At 33.0% G+C, this 22,011-nt stretch overlaps 1 protein-coding gene and 1 pseudogene across 19 annotated transcripts in view; one reads left to right on the plus strand and one right to left on the minus strand.

Moving 5' to 3' along the window:
* The window catches only part of DLG1 (discs large MAGUK scaffold protein 1), a 243,992-nt gene that overhangs the window by 217,300 nt on the left and 4,681 nt on the right, over positions 1–22,011 (minus strand). For all 18 annotated transcript variants that reach the window (XM_079156167.1, XM_079156168.1, XM_079156165.1 and 15 more), the window contains exon 4: positions 5,777–5,943. In XM_079156167.1, coding sequence (XP_079012293.1) covers positions 5,777–5,943 — 167 coding nt within the window. The remainder of the gene's footprint in view (positions 1–5,776; positions 5,944–22,011) is intronic.
* On the plus strand, positions 5,959–13,566 carry LOC306671065 (homeobox expressed in ES cells 1-like; annotated as a pseudogene). The gene has a single exon. The product of its transcript is annotated as a homeobox expressed in ES cells 1-like (transcript).

Below are 22,011 nucleotides of genomic sequence, written 5' to 3' on the forward strand. Positions count from 1 at the left end.
AATGTTTGTATGCACAATCTTGTCCATCAGAAATACTAGATGACAACAAAAAATTATACCCAGATGAAATGAGACACATGGAATAAAAGGCACACAGTTTAGATATCAGCTACTTTACTTCCCTGAATTTTTATGAGCCATACCCATTTTTCATCCAATATTAGATAACTCCCAAGTTGTAACACTGACATATTCCCATAAGCAAATGAGGTTTTCTTCTAAAGCAAAATGCCATGTTTATTATAGTGTTTTATATATTTCTTAATCATTTAACATACGTAAAACTATACTGTCATTTTCATTAGATTTTTATCTTTTTTAATATCTTTCTCCCAAAGTTTTGAGTTTGGGGCACTAACTCTATTTTTCCCACAGTCCTGCAGTTTTTATTGTGCTATTTCTAATAGTGTGTAAAATTTGAAGAATATATTGTGCAATAGCAGAACTGACTGTAAGAATGTTCAAAGCAGTATTAACCCAAACCTGGAAACAACATAATTAAATGCCTATCAGTGGAAGAATGAATATACTGTGGTGTATCTTAACAGTGGAATATACAGCAGTATGAATTAAAAAACAATCATGATGAAATGCACAAATACAAGAAGCAAAACACAAGAGAATATGTACTGTATGATCTTGTTTGTATGCAGCTGAAAAAGGCAAAATACTCTACAGTGTTATATGTCAGGATGGCCCTTTGAGAAGGAGAAAGGAAATAGTGTACAGGAAGGACACAGTAGAGAGTTCTGGGATACTGGCATATTTCTTTTTAACTGAGATACAATGGACATACCATAAAATTCAACAAATTTTAAACTGTAGAATTCATTGATTTTTGGTGTATTCACAGAGTTGTGCGATCATCACCATCAACTAATTCAGGAACCTATTAGTTGTCATTCCATGTCCTTTTCCTTGACCTGTATATTCACCATGCAGTGATTCATCAAGTTTTCCATTCATGATTTCTGTACCTTTATGTACACATAGCCTATAGCACTTTGATAAGTTTAGAGGACTTTAGATAAAACCTGGTAGTTTGAATATATGCTTTTAACTCTACTACCTCCTAAAACTACTTAAATTGAAGAAGACGAATTATTTCAAAGCATTAAATCACAAGCTCAAGGAAAAAGAGAAAGGAAGTATCTCTAAACAACAAGATAATCCCCCTCCTAAAATGAACTTAGAAGAGTTTTTTAAAAGTAGGACGGTAAATGACAGGCACAACTAAAAACAAGAGTAGTACTGAAGGCAGACGAAGTGTGTATTCTTTCAGATATACCTAACTTCATTTTTTCTTTTGACAGAATCATACTATATATCTCCTGACATGTAATAGGCTTTCATTTGACATATATTAATGCTCTTCAACTTACAATAAACCCACTGCAAATTAAAAATGAAGTATGGTAGCCAGGCACAGTGGTTCACACCTATAATCTCAGCAACTTGAGAAACTGAGGTAGGAGAATCTCAAGTTTAAGGCCAGACTTACAATTTAGAGTGATCCTGTCTCAAAATAAAAAATAAAAAAGGGCTGGGGAGGTAGTGAAAATGCCCCTGAGTTCAATTTCCAATACTGTAAAGAAAAAAGGAAAGAAAGAAAGAAAGATAAGGTGAAAATGCATTTACTACCGGGCCTACTGAACATCACAGCTTAGCAATGCAGTACACTGCAAAGTATCTGTTTTCACCCATGTGATCACACGACTGACTGGAGGCTGTGGTTTGCTGCTGCTGCCCAGCACCACAAGAATGTATCTGATGACCTGCCACTAGCCCAGAAGAAGATCAAAATTCAAAATGTGAAAGATGGCTTCCACTGAATGTATATCATTTTCACACTATCACAAAGCTAAAAACTTCAAAGTTAAATCATAAGTCAAGAACCACATATACAAAATTTATATTCATGTTAATTTGTATTAAATACCACAATGTTTTTGTCTAATTTCTCACTGATAATAATGTATATGGTTTCCTTCTTGATTTTTATGAGTATTATATAGAATGCTGCAATGAACATCCCTACACATGTATCTTTAATAATTTGTAGCACATGCTGGATCCAAGAATATGCATACTGTTGTTTCTCAAAATGATTGTACCACTGTACTCTCCCTACTAACTGTATGAGTTTATTTCCTCACATTTAATGTTTGATAATTAAATTATTTAAGAATATTCTTATTGACAATTTAATCTGTATCTTTTAAAAGTGAGGTTGTACATCTCTTCACAGGTTTATTGGGCCAAATATAGTTTTTGGTATCAGGAATAAAATACATTCTTTTCTATTAAGACTATCCCATTAAATATTGGAACTGCTTTTATAAAAACGAGACATACTAATTATTTTTAACAATAGCAAAAAAATACAAAAAAGAAAATATCCCACCACCCTAAAACAACCATTAAGCAAACATTATTTCAACATTCAGCTAGGTATATGTTTAACATAAAAGATATACCAAAAAACAAAGACAAAAACAAAATACAAAACCACAAAACTAAGAAAATGGGATATGTACCATGTCATTTTAAAATAAAAAGTTTTGATTTTAATTTTACTACATTAGAAGAAACACAAGAAACAAAGTTACAATGTCAAAATGAAACTGACAAAGGCTTGGGTTGTGGCTCAGTGATAGAACACTTGCCTCACAGGTGTGAGGCAGTGGGTTTGATCCTCAGCACCACATAAAAGTAAATAAAATGAAGCTACTGTGTCCATCTACAACTTAAAAAATATTTAAAATGAAACTGACAAATGAGAATCTGATAAGAGTTAGATCAGTTACCAACTGTTAAAACAAATGAAGAAAACTGAAAACTGCATACATGCTTTAATATGCAGATTTGCATCACAGTAAGAGGCAAGTCTGTAAAAACTGATCAATCTCAAAAGTTTTTGAAAAACTAACCCTCTTTACAATAATTCTGTGAAAGCAAACATGAAGCGAAAAAGAAGACTATTTTGCATATAATTTTGTCAGAAATTTTACTGTTTTATCCAAGAATTTAGTGCACAAATAGAATAACATGCTAAATTTTGTGTAAGACAAGATAGTTCTTTTTTTGCGTTTATTTTAATTTGGATCTGTGAATTAAGTCTCTTCTCAGTCATAAATAACAGTGAAATAAGAGATTAAGTCAATGATCATTTAGACAAACTTCAAACAAGTTACATTTTCAGACTTACATTTTTCAGGTATTCTGTCATCTCCGTAAAAACAGTACTTTGTAGTAATCAACCTTAGCTTGCTCACATTTGACAAACACGTATTTTCCCTCTTTTTAAAAATCCTAGATTTTTCTAATACTTCACTTAGAGTTCATCTATGATTGGGTACAGATGGCAAACATTACTAGGTCATTTTCCACATGCCAAGCCACATGTTGTGATCCACATTTTCTTTTCATCCATTCTCCACACTAATAAGATATGTTATATCTTATTACATAGGTTCTCGTTTCTCCAATAATTTGAGTTGCTTTTATCACGTCCAGAAAATATCTTTCAGGAGGTGCAGAAATCAGGGCCACACAGATTCTAAGTAGTAGTGCTTCATAATTTTACAGAAACTGAAATGTTTCTAATCTTTTTTGCACTGCAGTGTTGGGGATCAACCTCAGGTCTTTGTGCATACTAACCAAATACTACCACTGAACATCCTTAGTCCACAATACCATTTGTAATGGAACTTAATACACTGTTGATCTTTCTTATAGAACTCTACATAGAAATAAACTTCCAGCTTATAAAACTATCCATTTATTTTTGGGTACTTTTTTTTTTCTTTTTTTTTTCTTTTTTGGGTACCGAGGATTGAATTCAGGGGCACTAGACCACTGAGCCAATCTCCAGCTCTATTTTGTATTTTATTTAGAGACAGGGTCTCACTGAGTTGCTTAGTATCTCACTAAGTTGCTGGGGCTGGCCTTGAACTCCAGAGATCTTCTTCCCAAGCCACTGAGATTACAGGTGTGTGCTACTATGCCCGCCATAAAACTATCCATGTATTATACTTTGGTGAATTTAGTTTCACTGGTTGTATTGAGATAGCCATTATCTAAACAACCTATAAAAACGAGCAAATGGACTATAAGAGCTTTGTTTCATAATCACAGGTTGGTATCATTATTCAGACAATAGGAAAAAATAGTATACTAAGTAAATATACAAGTTAATGCTCTTGAAATTTACCATGTTTTTTATATAACAAGTTTTTTAACCTAGGACTAAGATCACATGAACTTTCTAGAAACTATGCTTAAATGTCAGTCCATTTTGTGCTGTTATAACTGAAGACCTAAGAATCGGTAATTTGCAAAAAACATGTTTTTCTTACAGTTCTCGAAGTTCTGGAGTCTAAGACAGAGGCAGTTGGTATGGTAGGGCCTTCTTACTTCATTCTCACATTTCAGAAAGCAGAGCTAAACCCTGTGTGAAGCCTCTTTTATAAGGTCCTTAACCCCATCTTAAGGAGGGAGAAACCCCAGGAACTAATCACCTCTTAAAGGCTCCACCTCCTAATACTATCACATTGGCAACATTTGAATTTTGGAAATGACACATTCAAACCACAGCAATAACTGATTACAGACATTTAAAACTTTCATTTCAAATAGACCAAAGAAATGAATCATCATTAGAACAAATGATATATCAACTAAAGAAGGGGATGGTAATGGAAATTTAAGAGTAAGAAACTAAATGACACATGCACAATTTAACACGAGAATCTCTAATCAGGTTAAAGAGAAAAATGTAAGGTCATACCAGGATTACTAAAGAAGACTGTAAATTGGGTGTTAAGAGGTCTAAAATCCAAAGATAGACTTGCCCAAACTAACTGAATCAGCTGGGTAAAGTCATTTTCTTCTGAATCTCACTTTTCTCATCTTTAAAATGAAGAAGAGGGATCAGATGTGCTCTGATTCATCCTACTCTAGAATTTTAGAGTTTTGTTACTTAATATAAAAGCAAAAACTGAGAAACTGTCTACTGCATTACCAAGTCATCTAGTTTCTGCCCACCACCATTTTTCCTTGACTTATTACTCACCAAACAGAAGCAGATTAAATTTTCCAGGCACTGTCTGATACTAAACCAGAGGGACTAGAATCAAATTTAGAGAGACAACCACTTTCAAATGACTAATGCTTTTCAGGCAGAATCCTCATTACAAAATGCTTCATATCTCTGTTAAACCATATCCCATCTACCAGCAACAGTATAGCACCACAACAAAAGATTACTAAGATTGTTATTAAAATCCAGATGGTTTTAATTATAGAAAAATGCAGAAACCAATTCTGACCTTAAGGACTGTCATCAGTCTTTAGTGAGTTTTTATGCAATCCCCTTCAAGCCAAGGAAAAGAGAATCCTTGGAATAACTAAAGGGCTCAGAACCACAGAATCACAAAACTAAAATCTATGAGAAATACCAGACCAAAACCACCTTTTCAAAGTATCCAAATTAAGATGGATAATTAAATTTCCATCTTAATTATCACACAAATGAAGCCTCCTTGAGGTTCATAATACAAAATGCTTGTTATTAGTATAAAATAAGTATTTTAGACCTCAAATCACTCTTAACATTTTAAGACAGCAGCAACAGAGATTCTGAACCTTTCTTTTCAAAAATACTTTTAACTCCATTTCTTTATTCCATTATAAATATTTCCACAAATATTCATTTTAATAAAATTTTAAAAATGTGGTAACCCAAATAAAATAATTTCAGAAAAATTTATCTTACCTCTACACTAGGGCTAAGGCTGCTTGGCAGTGTTTCTGAAGTCACAGTAGTGCTTGGAAGGCTGGAAATTTCCCAGGTATTCACAGGCTGAAGTGGTTCAGACTGCTTTGAACGATCTATGCATTTTGGATTATCTAGTAAGGTCACTTCATAAAATTCTTGAATATCTTAGAAATGAGGAAAGGAAAAGAAAAATTCAAATTATTTACATTTCCAATTAAACTATGCAATGCTAAAACAACATAAAACAAAATTTTTACTCTAATTTTAAAAAAGTCCAATCTTACAATGTCCTTTAAAAGTAAATATTCCATTATGTCACAATCATATCAAAAAATGCCAGGCACAATATAAAAGTCACCAGCATTTTACATTTCGAAAGTCAGTCTTGTATTCAAATCCCCATTCATTCATTAACAAAATTACATGTATAAGCAAGTTATTTAACCTCTAATAACTTGCCTCTTATTGTGAATTGTTCCAAGAACTGAGTGTAATGAAGTGCCTAACATAATAACATATAATAGGCTTCCAGTAGAAGTTAATGTCATTATGAATCCTGCAGATGTGAGCTGTTACCAATATTTTATATTTACCATCAAAATTCAGGCTGACCATGTAAATCCCTGAAGTGGTTCTAACTGACCATCTAACTAAAGTAAAACATTAAAAAGAAGTCAAAAATTAAAGAACTAGAAAGACTCTCAGATATCATCTAGTATGAATATTTAAAAAGAACAAGTTAAATATTTTACTGTATTTTAGAAACAATCAGTTAAGAGCATGACAAAACCCTAAAAGATACTATAATTTACTTAACACAGTACAATTTAAAAGATCAAGATACTTTGCTATCAGCTAGAATACGAACTTGGTATACTAACAGTAGTTATTCACATGGCACAGAAGTTCTGAGTGGTAGTTGTATAATGTACAGAGTCACAGTACTGAGTTTTTTATTCACCTACTGATATAATTTTGAACTGATTTTTTTCAAAGGGAGAAAGAATCATTTAACAGTAAAAGTAGCATTATCCTGTATAAAATCATGCATGGTAACATTTAGACAGAACTTTTACTTCTTGTAACTTTAAAAGCACTCTCTCTTTTAAATTCCAAACCTCGTAAGACAGTAGGAACAAAGTACTCTCCCTTTTCAGTTTTAATAACCAACAGAACTAAAGAACTTTACAAATAAAGGCTAATTAAAAACTAATGTTTGAGCCAGGTGCAGTGGCACACACCTGTAATCCCAGCAGCTTGGGAGACTGAGGCAAGAGGATTTTGAGTTCAAAGCCAGCCTCAGCAATTTAGCAAAGCCCTAAGCAATTCAGCAAGATCCTGTCTCCAAATAAAATATAAAAAGGGCTGGGGATGTTGCTCAGTGGTTAAGCACCCCTGGGTTCAATCCCCAGTACCAAAAAAACAAAAACAAAAAAACTAATGTTTGCACAATAAGTACAATATCAACCTACATCACAGGGCATTAGGAATATTACTAGATAAAATTGTGTGAGAAAGCATTTTATAAACCAGCAATCGCTGTATAAAACATGTAACTGTCAAGAAAGAAATCAAAAATTCAAAATCAAAGCATCACCTACAAAGTGTTCTTACCAAAAATTGTTTAATCTCAATTCAAATCAAGTTTTTAGACTCAATTTCTGTTCACAGGGAATAGGGAACAGAGGAACAAGTTAAAGGATACCAAAATCAAGCCAAGAAACAAAATCAGAAAGTCATGTGTGTACGTAGATGTGTATTAGAATTCCTACAGTATTTTGCTCCTAAGAACACTGGACAAATGCTAAATGAGTAATCATCAATATCTCAAGATAAGTCACCTATATCACTGTGAAATTTGTTCTACTAACTATTGTTAAGTTTCAAACACTAAATTCCTGCATGACCTTCCATTTTATAATTAACAAAAGCATTGCTGTACTTTCCTTTAATAATACCTCTAATGAAAATCTAGATGCTGACGAAAAACTTTTTGCAATGATAAAAAAGTTCTCTAGCCTTGTGTGGTGGCACACACCTGTAAACTCAGCAATTCAGGAGGCTGAGGCAAGAGGAACAGCAACTTAATGAGGCCCTAAGCAACTTAGCAAGACCCTGGCTCAAAATACAAAATAAAAAGCGATAGGGATGTGATTCAATGGTTAAGCACCACTGGGCTAAACTTCCAGAACCAAAAAAAATGTTCTCTAGCTGCTTCATATGGTCACTGAAAGGTGACTAGGGTGTGTGAGGAGCTGAATTTATAATTTCATATAGGTTTAATAGTCATACATAATTAGATACTACTGCTCAAGATAACAGAGATCTAGACTAATAAAATTCTAACGGGGTAACGTTATACTGAACTAGTATAATCAAGGAATAAAGTGTTTCATATGTGAATTTTTCAAAAGTTCACTCGCATCTTGCTTCTTGTCAACTGAAATGCCTCCACCCTAGGTCCTACATTCATACACTGAACAGTCCTTTCTAATTTGCTCTAAGTTCCCACAACTGAAGAACCAAATATCCACCTTAGATGGGTTCAGTGACACATGTATAATCCCAGTTACTGAGGATGATAAGGTAGGAGGATTACAAATTCAAGGCCAGACTGGGCAGTTTGGCAAGACCCTTTCTCAAAATACACTTTTTTAAAAAAGGGCTGCAGATGTAGCTCAGTGGTAAAGCACTTACTTAGCATGTGCAAGGTCCTGGGTTCAATCACCAGTACAAAAGTGTGTGTATGTGTATGTGTATATGTGTGTGTGTGTTTAACTATATCACGGTTAAAACAAAATAAGCGAAGTAAGCACTCATTAGGATGGCTATTATAAAACAAAAACCAAACAATTAACAGAAAATATCAAGTGTTAAAAAGGATGTAGAGAAATCGGAACCTTTGTGCACTGCTAGTTAAGAATGTAAAATGATGCAGCACTGTCAAAAATAGCAGGGTGGTTCCTCAAAATACTACACCAAGAATTAGAATTCAACCCAGAAATTCTACTTCTAGATATACCGACCCAAAACAAAAAATTGCAAGCAGGGGCTAACAGATTTGTACACCAATGACAACAGCAGCCTATTTACAGTCACCTTTTAAAAGGTGAAAACAATCTAACATGCCTCAAAAGATGAGTGAACAAAATGTGGTATCTAAGTACAATGGAAAATTATGTAGTCTTAAAAAGGAGTAAAATTCTGATACATCCAACAACATGGATGAGTAAACCTTTAAGAAGTAAAATAAGCCACATAAAACAATAAATACTATGTAAGTCCATTTATCTGAATTCAAGTACCTGGAGTAGTTAAATTCATAATACAGACAAAGTAGAACAGCGGTCACAAGGGGCTGGAAGTGGGGTGGGAGAATGAGAGTAGAAGGAATTATTGTTTAATGAGTACAGTTTCAGTCTGAGTTGATGAAAAAGTTCTGAAGATGAACAGTGGAGATTATTTGCAGAGATGTAATATTAAAAATAATTAAAATGGTAAACTTCACACTATGTATATTTTACCACAAAATAAGCTAAGTAAGAGTCTAGAGGAGCTCTTAAATGAACCCATTCAACATATGGGTTTTATAATACCTATTAAGCTATTTAGAACTCTATCTTACTGAAGTCAGAGTAACTGGTACCACCACCTTTAAAAGATTACCATTCTTGAGGGTGGGGTTGTGGCTCAGTGGTAGAGTGCTTGCCTAGCATATGTGAGGCACTGGGTTCGATTCTCAGCACTACATATAAATAAATAAGTAAAATAAAGGTCCATCAACAACTAAAAAAAATTTTTTTAAATGATTACCATTCCTGCCTAACTTAAAGTCATGTCCAAAAGTACCGAAATATTTTTGTAATACATGTACAATGTGGCAAAGTCTTTGATTTGATAATTTGTTGTAATTATTATTTTCCTTAAAAGAAAAATCACATTTTCTTGAATGATATTCCATCCTGACAATCTCAACTTCATGAGTTTACACATTTTTTTCATCACATTTCTTTATCTTTAGGATGCCCCAAGAATATAGTAATAAGCAACATAATAAACTTCAGAAACTCCCATTAAAATTTCTTCAGTTATATCAGCTAAGATTTTTTTGAAAGAAGCATCTAATCAAAAAGTGCACCCTCTGGGGGGAAAAAATGCATTCAACTGAGTTGGTTCTTTTGAGAACAAAATACCTATTTCCCCTCCCCTCCCATGTTATCAGCTACCTTTGGATAATTACATTTTACATATCAGAAGAGATTATACCACAGATCCTAACTATAAGATTTAGCCAAAAGAATGGTTAGATTATCATTGCCACAAGTTAAGTATTTCCATAAAATGACATTCTAGAATTCAAATAATACTTTCTACTACTTGTTTACTGAACTTTACTGGGGAGAATGATTTTGAGTTCTATAAAGTACCTAGCTTAAATAAAACAGAAGTTACCACCTAAAGAAAAGTCAAATGGAAGACAAAAACAAGCGGTAAATCCTGGTATAGTATAATCTTGCATATTTCCTGAAAATCTAATATGCCAAAGTGATGCAAAATTCAAGTTATTCTCAAAAGAACTTTTTGAAAATAAAGATATTAATGAGTTTACTCTAAAACATTGAACGTATTCAACCAATAGATACCAATGCAGTGAATAAGTTTAAAAAGAGGATTAAAAGAATTAAAAGGTGAGATACAATACAGTAATGTCTTTGGAAAATCTGGAAAGTTGAAGGAAAAAAATTATAGTAACATCTAAAATGTTTCAGTGAAAAAAATCTAAAGAGTGGTAAAGTGCTTGCCTTGCATTCTCAAGGACCTGGGTTCAATCTCCAGCACTGCAAAAAAAAGACTCCCAAAGCCCCCAAAATATGGCTATAAGATCCTACAGAAGCTTAAACATGTTGTTTATTTTAATTTTTTATTAAATATGTATACAAAAATTTAAAAATCAAATTAACCACCTCTTCTGTAGACAAAGAAAATTTCTCTCAATTTTGGTTTATAGAAATCAACCTGCAGGGCTGGTATAGTGGCACATGCCTGTAATTCCAGCAACACTCAGGAGGTTGAGGCAGGAGGACTGTGAGTTCAAAGGCAGCCTCAGCAACCCAGCGAGGCCCTAAGCAATTCAGGGCAACTCTGTCCCTAAATAAAATATAATAAGGGGCTGGTGGTAGAGGCAGCGGTGGAAGCGGTGGTGGAGGTGGCACTGTCAGCTTGGGGAGGGAGCCTTCCTTATGTGGATATAAATGCACAAGCGCCATGTAACCTGGCTCCAAAGAAGGGTCAGTGGGAGCTATAAGGGGCACTGCAGTAAGATCCCAGTCCTGTACACATGGGGCCATGCCATCAGAAAAGTTAGAGCTCTTGCTCTGTGCAGCCCAGGAGAGGATGTCTCTCACCCTTCAGGAAGGTGTTCAGCTTAGGTAAAGGAAACTCTCACCTTGTTCCTTTTCAGTTGAGAACATCTTAGGACAGGACCAGAACAAGTGTGTTCCATCCATGAAGACCCCACAAGCCCTGGGCAGACACCTGCAACTCTTCAGAGAAAGATACTAACCTATGTCATGGCCAGTCTTCCCAATGGGATCTCATTTCCTTATGGTAGGTCACCCAATGCCACAGGAAAGAGTTTTGAAATATGAAAATTACCTTACAACCTCAGAAAGACTATCTTTGAAAAGAGAGCAGAGTGGGTATAGAGGATGAAGACCTAGAACCGCTTTTACCCAAAACCACACTGAAGTCATGGAAAATGACTTTAGAGTAAATTGCTATCCTGGCATTGCTATCAGAGAAGACCTAACTCAAAATCTGAACCTAGCAGAAGACAAAATCCAGATTTGGTTCCCAAATATCGGCATGCAAAGCTGAAAAGGTCCCATAGAGAATCACAGTCTCTAATGGCGAAAAAAAGAAATTTCAACACAAATCTCCTGGAATAGGTAGAAAACTAAACATGTGAAATTATCTTCCAGTTGGAGATCATGAAGAATCAATGCAAATATCAAGTGTTAAAAAATAAATATATATACGTGTGTGCATATATATATGAAGGAACTGGGACTGGGAATGTGGCTCAATAGTTAAGTGCCCCTAGGTTCCATCCCTGGTACCAAAATAAAAAAGGAAAGAAATCGACCCACATGTTTCAATATCCAGTGTCAATAATAAGGGCTTCTCATAATTTTATGCACACACATATTATGAAAAACAAAATATAATTACAGCAAAACAATTAATGTTTTAAAAGTCACATTCTCTCAATACTATTTTGTCAGGAATTGCCAAGTTTATGGTCCAATGTAAAATAACAGTTCTTCAATAAACCTAGATAAACATTTGAATTCAACTTCCAAACTGAAATCTTTACTATGAAACTGTAAAGAAGATGGGACAGTACAGGAGGACTCAAAAGAACTGCCATTTAATAGATTAAGAGTGAGTCCATACTCATCTGAAGATCCAAATAGCTTACCCAGATATATACAAGACATTAAGTAAAATGATTATGTTTTTATTTACTACCCTGAAAAAAAAATCATTTCCTTTGAAAATAATGATGTGCTATAGAATGCAAAAAAAAAAAAAAAAAAAAAAAACAAGAAAATGCAGGAATGCTAAAATATACATTAGGGGAAAACTACATTTCTGGATGACTCACAACTGCAAACATTAATTTTGCTGGAACCTACTGGATCTGTCTTTATCATAGTCTATTCTCCATTTTTATACAGTGAGAGTGCTTTCCTGTTTTTGGACTAAACTGAATCTCTACAAGTACAGTTCCTAAACAAAGATCTAAATTACAAAGTCACAAAAAGTTCTAACATGTACATGAAAAAATTTTCAATTATTAAACTTGAAGGTACACAGTCCAATGCAACAGACTAAAATAATTCCTATTAAAAAATACCTTCAGAAATCTCTAAGATCACTTATTTCAAAAGTCTCTAAATATAAGTAAAATCTTTTATTTTAAATAAAAAGTTATCATTGCCTTTGTTATTTTCTTACAAATTCAAAGTGTGCAAACACTGGGAGTCAGAGTCAGAATTTCAGGTATATTCTCAAAGGGGGAATGAGACATGGAAGGAAGGAAAGTTTCAAATAGGCAAAGAAATTTCCAGGGTGCAATGACAGCTTACAGCATCCTAAACAGAAAAACTCACAAACATAAAACATTTTTCAAACTAAAGAAATAAGGCAATACTAACTCACAATCAGGAACAAAAGCCTAAATACAGACCCAAGAATATCTAATAATTTAACATAACAGATGACAATTCTAATCTATGAGAAAATATTTTATTTGATGGAATAAAAAAAGTAACAGAATGACCAAGATAAGTCATGAACATGAGAAAATATTTGCAAAACACTTATGTGATAAAGGACTGGTATATTTAAAAAACTCATAAGACTCAACAAGGAAAAAAATTATCCCAGTTAAAAAAAAAGGCAGAAGACATCAACAGATAAATAACTAAATTAGATATAAAGACGGCAAATGGGCATATAAAAAGATGTTCAACTTCAATTCATTAGGGAACTGCAAATTAAAATGAATAGATAGCACTAGACACCTATAAAAATGACTAACACCCGAAGTACTGACAACACCAAATCCTGGCAAGGATGTAGAACAACATATTGCTGATATGTGGTAGAACCATTTTGAAAGAGTGTTCAGGCAGTTTCTTAAAAACTAAACAGTAATACCAATGCTCCTTGGTATTTACCCAAATGATTGAAACTTGTGTCCATTAAAAAAATAAATAAAACCTACACACAAATGTTTATAGCAGTTTTATTCATACTGATAAAACCTGGAAACAATCAAGATGTTCCTTAATAGGTGAGGAGATAAACCAATAAACTTCTTTTGGAGTACAATGGGAGTTCTTACTCAGCAATAAAAAGATATGTGCTATCAAGGCACAAAAAGGCATGAAGGAAACTTAATGCACAATGCCAAGTGAAAGAAGTCAATCTAAAAACTACATACTTATGATTCCAATTACATGACATTTTAGAAAAGGCAAACTATGGAAACAGCAAAAAGATCAGTGGTTTCCATGAGTTGTGAGGGGACAAAGGGAGAAATGAACAAGTGGAACACAGGATTTTTAGGGCAGTGAAACTATTCTATTTGATCCTGCAAAGGTGGATACATGTGACAAAACAACACGTAGTTATGCCAAATCTGTCAAGATACAATGCAAAGAGTGAATCCTAAACTATGAACTTCAGATAATAACAACGAATCAAGGACTTGTCAATTTTAACAATATACCATACTAATTTAAGATACTGAAAATAGGGGAAGAGGTGAGGTAAGGATTTGGGAACTGTTTTCCACTCAAATTTTCTGTAGACCTAAAACTGGTGAAAAATGTTTCTTAATTTAAAAAAATGTATAAGGGAGATAACAAATAATAAATTCATATTGAAAATATTAAGAAAGTTCATACTTTACACGAAAATAACTTCCAAATGCCTAAAAAATTAAAATGTTAAAAAAAAGTTTGAAAGAATTTGAATATAGGTGAATATTTTTATATTCCTGGGGATAGATTATAATACTCCTAGAGATTATAAAATTGGAGAAAGTCTTTCCAAGCATGATACCAAGGGCAGACAACACAAAGGAAAATATTGATAAATCTAACCATAAATAAACATCTATTTTTTTTTAAAAATCCAAGTTGAAAACAAATGATAGGGCTGGGGAGATAGCTCAGCTGGTAGAGTGCTTGCCTTGCAAGCACAAGGCCCTGAGTTCGATCCCCAGTACCGCAAAAAAAAAAAAAAAAAAAAAAAAAAGGAAAACAAATGACAAATAAGGGAAGTTATTCACAATTTACATGACAGACACAGAGTTGATGTGCCCAACCAATATAGACTTTATAACTCTAAGGAAAAGGAAAAAGAAGAGGCAAGGAATACAGGACATAAACAGATAACTCACAAAAGAAAATAACCAAAGGACTTTTTTACATCTTTGGTTATTTAATCAAAGAAATGTATAATAAAATATCAAAATGACTTAACAGTATATTCCATATAGTGCAGAAAACACTAAAATGATAGACAATATTCTATTATTTACATCACAGTGAATTAGTCATTCTTCCACACAGTACCTAAAAAACTAAATTGATACAATATTCCTAAGAGTATTTAACAAATTAGATCAAAAGCCTTAAAATGCATACCTCCTTTGGTCAAGTAACTCACTTCTAGGAATTTGTCCTAAAGGTGTAATAACATGAAACAAAATATACATAAATAAACGCAATTTTTATAATTCAAAAAAATTACAAACCTAAATGCGCCTAGGGATATCATTAATAAAGCTACAGAACAATCTATTGAACTGGTACAAATCTACTGATATGGAAGATTATCTACTGATAAATTTGGGGGAATAAAAACAATTATTATGTATAGTACAAAGAAATCTCACTATATACATTTAAGCAAATTCAACTACACTAGTCTCCTGCCATGCTATAAAAGGCAATTCTACCAATTCTGTCAATCTACCACATAAGTGAATGTCCCAAATAAAAACTCAGAAGGGACAAGACTGTTACCTCAGGGAGTCTTAGTTTTCATGTGCCTCTCATATGAGCTTCTTGTCGTATCTCACCATGCAAGGTATGGTTCTTCAAAATGTGTTTTTAATACAACAGGTCACTTGAACACAAGTCAACTACTTCATCAGGTGCTCAACTAAAGAAATTGATTTCTTTCCACTGGAGTAAAAAACAATTGTGTTGCAGGTACTGAGCAAAAGTGTTAAATTCCTGAAAGATTTTCCAGAATAATTTTAATCAGATATAATTTTTCACCTTATAGACTAATTTTAAATATCAATTCTTGTATAGGACACAATTTTATTATGTTTTACTTATGAAGGAAGTTTGTTTTGCAAGATGAAAACACGCACATATATGCTTATGGTTTTAGAACACTAAAATATAATCTTGCCATTTCAGATGTGGAAAACTATCAATTCATTGACTAAAAGCAAATATGATTTTATACACCAAAATATGCTATGACAATCAGATCAACTCAAGCAGACACTCAGCTTTTTTCCTAAACCAATAAATATTTAAAAACCCATTTTGATCCTCAAAGAGAAAAGAATATTCTACAAAATTAAATTATATGTTACATGCAATTTGTATTTCACACACTAGAAACAGGAAATATGTCAAACTAGCAAGCAAAAATAAATTATCTCAGCACTTTACAGACACTATTCAACTAAAACTATTCACATGACTACTCCTTAAAGTAAATACGTACTGACAAGAACAAGCATCTTAGAGCAATGGCTGATTCCTGGGCTGGAAAAGGATGGATGAGTTTAATACAAACTTGAGCTATCTTGTTATGCCAAAATAAATGGCATGCTCAAAAAAATAAAAAAATGATGGGGCATTTCATAAAAACACAAGGGCAAGCTTGAGAGGGACCCCACTGGCTAAATTTGAGACAACTAGAGCACCAAAATCATTAAGGATGACAACAAATGACAAACCACTGAAACAAACAAAAATCTGCAAGTACATGATAGATCAAAAAAGGGTTCTGATTACAGTAAAATGCCAACTGCTAACTGGAAAATGGAGAGAAGTGCTGTTTGCTGTCAGAAAACTGTCACTTCTCAATAATCATAATAAAAACTGTTCAAATTATAATCATCAATGTATGCTAAATCTAGGTAGAAGTTTTGCTAAGATATGTATAGTTGTTAAAGTGTCTCCCACACATACTGCTAAGATGCAAGGAAAGGAGACTACAGAGAAGTAAGAACACACAACTGGGTAATTAAAATTACTGCTGGGTAGAGTGGTGCACACCTAGTAATACAGCTTCTTGGGAGGCAGAGGCAAGAATATTTACAAGTTCGAGGCCAACCTGGACAACTTAGGGAAATCCTGTCTCAAAATAAACATTAAAAAATTGCTGGGGATGTATGTAGCTCAGTGTTAGAGCATTTGCATAGCTGTCATGAGGCCTTAGGTTCAATCCACAATACCACAAAATTAACGAATTAGTTAATCAACATTAGTAAGGAAGGGCAGATGACACTGGACACCTCTTGGATACAAGCCAGTAATACGAAACCTGAACATAAGTACAAGTAAACATCAGGTAAACACAAAATGAAAAACATTTAAAAATTAAAAGTAGAAAGGAACTGTATTCTTCAAACATACCCATATCATGAAACATGAAGACAGCATGTAGAAATGTACCCAGATTAAAAAGGAGTAAGGAGACATGATAACTAAATATAATACCTGGCCCTAGTCTGGATCATGTACTGAGGAAACATTTGACCCCCACAAAGAAAAAATGGCTTAGAAAAAATATTTACAGATGCTTTTACAATTCTGTGATTCCAAGGTTCTAACCAGATGTGACACAATCAAAACACTGCATTAAAGCTGTAATAAGAACAACTACTAGCAAATAACTCAATCTAATTAAAATCAAAAACCCCAAGTAAAAAGTTAATAAAATTCTCCTTCAATTACATAAATGTTTAGCCAAGAGTTAAATCTATGTCCAGTTGTTTTCCTTGCTCAAACCCAGACTGCGAAGTTTCACACACACACACACACACACACACACACACTAGCAACAGACTAAAAGGTATCGGTTACAATAATTTAAAAAATAAAAAAAAAAACACTAAGAAATACTGACATTTTACCACTATACCTGGAAGTTCCCAAACCTTGATTACTAAATACATACACTTTTCAAAATTCTATCATTATGAAAACAATTCATCATTATAAACATTCTCTTCCAAAATGAAAGATTGTTGAAAATAAAAAAAGGACTACTGACCCTACAAATCAACATCTGTCTTAAATACGCATTAGTGTATTACATTTAAAATATTCAATTCTGAAAACAATGACAACTCTGAAAATAATGAAGAGGCGGCTCTGGATTAAGACTAATTCAGTTCAATTTCTGGCTACACAATTTGGTAACTAAGTGTCCAGGAGCAAAACTGGTCATTTCTCAGGGCCTTAGTCTTCTAATCTATAAAACAGCATTCTCACCTCATTGGTGAATATACACCTCAGAAGATTCTGATGACTAACTGAAATACCTGTATTAGCACCTAAAAGTGCTCAATAAATGTTAGCCATTATTGCTTTTTACTTAAAAGGAATCATACTTTTACAATGATTAAGATGACTATTATTAAAAAACAATTTTTTTTAAAGGAAACAAGTATTGTCAAGGATGTGAAAAAAGTGAAACACTGTGCACTGTTAATGGATTGAAAAGTGGTACAACCACTATGGAAAACAACATGGTGGTTCCTCAAAAATTAACAACATAACTTCTCTATGATCCCACAATCCCACTTTTGGTTATAAATTCAAAAGAACCGGAAGCAAAGCCTCAAATACTTTTACACACTAAGATTCACAGCATCACCATTCATAATAGCCAAAAGAAGCAAACAATGTAAATATCCTTTCATGGATGAATAAATAAAATGTGGCATATACAAACAATGAAATACTATTCAATCTTTTAAAAGGAAATAAATACTGTTGTCTACTACTACATGAAGGAACCTTTAGGACTACACGCTAAGTGCCAAAAGCAAATCACAAAAAAGACAAATACTTCATAATTTCACTTATATAGGGTATCTAACATAGTTAAATTCATAGAAACAAAGTAAAAGGGTGGTTATCAGAAGCTGGGGACAGGGGTGAAGGGAAAGGAATTGTTATTTAATTCAATTTCAGTTTTGCAAGATGAAAATGTTCCAAAGATCTGTTTCAAAACAATATGAATATACTTAACCTTTCTGAATAATACGTTTCAAAATGGTTAACAAGGTAAAGAAGTAGTACTTCTGAAACCTGGTGTCTGCAAATAATGGCATGGTAATGTCCTTTACCATAGTTATGAGGTCTAGTGAAACTATTAAGAGTTAATAGAGTAGTAACAAATGAATAGGGAACTTAAAAATTCATAAATGGACAGTGTTATTACATTATCCACCTTAATTCTAAAATACCTGCATGAATAAAATAAGTTTACTATTAAAGGAAACTATCCACAAAATAAAAAAGGCAACCTAGAGACTGGATATTTGCAACTCGCATATCTTACAAGTGGTTAATATTCAGAATTTATAAAGAACTCTTACAACTCAACAGCAGAAAAACAACCCAATTAAAAAGTGGACAAAGGAGTTTAACAGTACTTCTCCAAAGACATAAAAATGGCTAAAAATTATATTAAAAGGTGCTCAACATCACTAATCATCAGGGAAATGCAAATTAAAACCACAGCGATATCTCCTCATACATATAAGAACAGTCATTATCAAAGGAGATAACAAATGTTGGTGAGGAGAAAAAGAAACCCTAGTACACTACAGGTGGGAATTTAGGTTGGTACAGTCACTAAGGAAAATAGCATAGCAGGTCCTAAATAAATTTAAAATAGAACTACCATACGATCAAGCAATCTCACCTCTGGGTAGAGGTATACACAAATAAGAGGAAATCACCACCTTGTTAAGACATCTGTACTTCCATGTTCATTGCAGCATTTCTTTACAATAGCTAAGATATGGAAACAACCTAAATATCCATCAACACATTAACAGGTTAAGAAAATGTGGTGTCTATGTATACATACACACACAAAATTAAATAGTCAGTCTTTAAAAAGGGAGATCCTATTTGCCACAACAGGGATGGACCTACAGGATACTATGCTAATTAAGTCAGACACAGAAGGAAAATGTTGCATGATTTCACTTATATGTAAAATATTTATGGGAAAAAAGGGTTCAAATACACAGACTGAGAATGAAACGGTGGAGAAGGGAAGGAGAAGAAATGAAATTTAGGCCAAAGAATACAAAAACAGCTATATGAGATGCACACATTCCAAAATCTACTGTTCAACATGAGAGCTAAAATTAATAAAATCACATAGTATTAGGAATTTTTCTTAGAGTCTAGCTGTTTTGTCACAAAATAAAAGTAACTGTGGAATGACAGATATGTCAATCTGTTTCACTGTAGGTAACCATTTTATGTATCCCATAACGTCATTTTGTAAGCCTCAAATACACACAATAAAATTTATTTTTAAAAGCTTGCTATTTATTTTAAATAAAATACACAAATCACGACTAAACTCACTCATCTCTAAAGCCAGACTGATCTGGAGCCGAATTCTGTGCACAAGGAAAATAGATGTGTTCTCTGTTCCCAGAAATAGAGGTCTAGACTCATATGAAATCTCTAAGGACTACCAGGATCACCTCAGATCCCACATACCTTAGAATCAGAAGTGACCTGAAAACATTATCGACCTGAACATCTGAGTGTCTAAATGTACTCAAACCATATCTAGATGCACCTTACTCAAGATATTTTCAAATATAAGTACAGAATATGTAAACACAAAATCAAATACAGTAAGTTCTCAAATTGCTCTCACCTAACTCAGAAAAATTAAGCAGACTTTATATCTCATTTATACAAAAATAATCACTAGGTAAGTTTCAGGAATAAATGCTAAACAAATATGCAACTCATGGAAATGTGTGTATATTTATCTAAATATTCAGCTCTAAAGAAACAATCTATCAGCTGAAATTCTAAAGTTAATAAAAACTTTACTACTTTCAGTAATTTTTAAATCTTTAAGTCATCATTCAAGGATATTACCAATGATTTCCATATTTCATTAAACTGAAAATATTATCAATTATATATTACACTAGTATTTCATTTGCCACTAAGAATGCAAAAAGAAACACAGCCTACTAAAAAATGACATGTCATTTTAAAATTACATCCCAAATCCAAAAAATACTAAAATATTTTAAAACTGGTATCTTCGAATATATGTAATACAGTACACACATTTGTTCCTGAGTAACCCCAAGGTACCAAAAACCTAGTGCATGTAATATATCCACACAGAGGGAAAAATCAATATTTCTACAACACCAAAATCCCAAAAACATCACATAAACTTTTTTTAATGCATGGAAACAGTAAATATATAAACTACCAGTTCAATCAACAATCAATGCTGGTACAAGTTCAAAGATAGTCAACACCCCAGATAACTAGATAACTCACTAATCTGCCTAAGCAAATTTTTCCCAAACCACAGAATTTAAAATAACTTAGTATCAAATGACTTTCAAGTAACTCAGGTAACAAGACCCCTATCTCCTTTTAATCTAGTAGTCTACAGGTATCAGCTCAGAAGACAGAGTGCCACCTACTGAAGAAAAAAGTGAATCCAGGATTTTTCAGTACATACTATGGACACATGGATTGCTTTTTATCTTACGGCAATTTACAGGTTTAACTTAAAGTATATTATGACACTGTTTCAAACAATGGCAAAGCTACAAAGCAAAAAGAAACAAAAAGTCTTATGGGTCTAAAAATTTTCGGACTGAGAAACAAACACAAGAGAGTACATTTATTAATTCAGTAGTTTCAACAATTACAGTATGGAAACACAAAAACCTCTACGAAATTTACCTATTTCAAAATTTATAAAAATCTATTACTTTTCTTACACCGAAATTTGATACCAGGTCCTATAAAACATTAAAATATAAGTAAACCCAAATATCCAAATAAATTCACAATCTATGAAATTATACAGGACATAGAAGATTTATAAATATAAACCTGAGTAGAACACTACCAAAATTCAATTATGCCTAAGAATAAACATTCAAAAGAGGTAAGGAAGAATATATCAAAAAATCTCCAAACATAGAAAGTCCAGTTCTAATCTAAGGAAAAATTAAGGATAGATTCTGTTTAATTATTCTATTACTACTTTATTTTCTCAAATCATGGCCTTCCCACTGGAGAAGACTATAGTCTACCTACCTACATACGTAAAGAAGAATATACAAGTCCTACTGCCTAAAAAAAAAAAAAAAAAAAAAAAAAACAAAAAACAAAAAAAAGTGACCCTAGTTTTAATGTTGATCTAGGAAAACAAATGATTAAAAAACGACCTTCCTCTTCCTTTTTTTGCTGTTCTTTTCAGAGCACTCTATTTGACTATCCACTTGGACTTTAAGCTTCAGCTCAAATGGCGGGGCAGGGAAGTCCACTTAATATAAACAAAAAAGGAGAGTTGATAATTTTTTAAGATGGATGACACGTACA

This window comes from Sciurus vulgaris (genome assembly GCF_902686455.1).
Source record: "Sciurus vulgaris genome assembly, chromosome: 10".
In the NCBI taxonomy this organism is placed as follows: domain Eukaryota; kingdom Metazoa; phylum Chordata; class Mammalia; order Rodentia; family Sciuridae; genus Sciurus; species Sciurus vulgaris.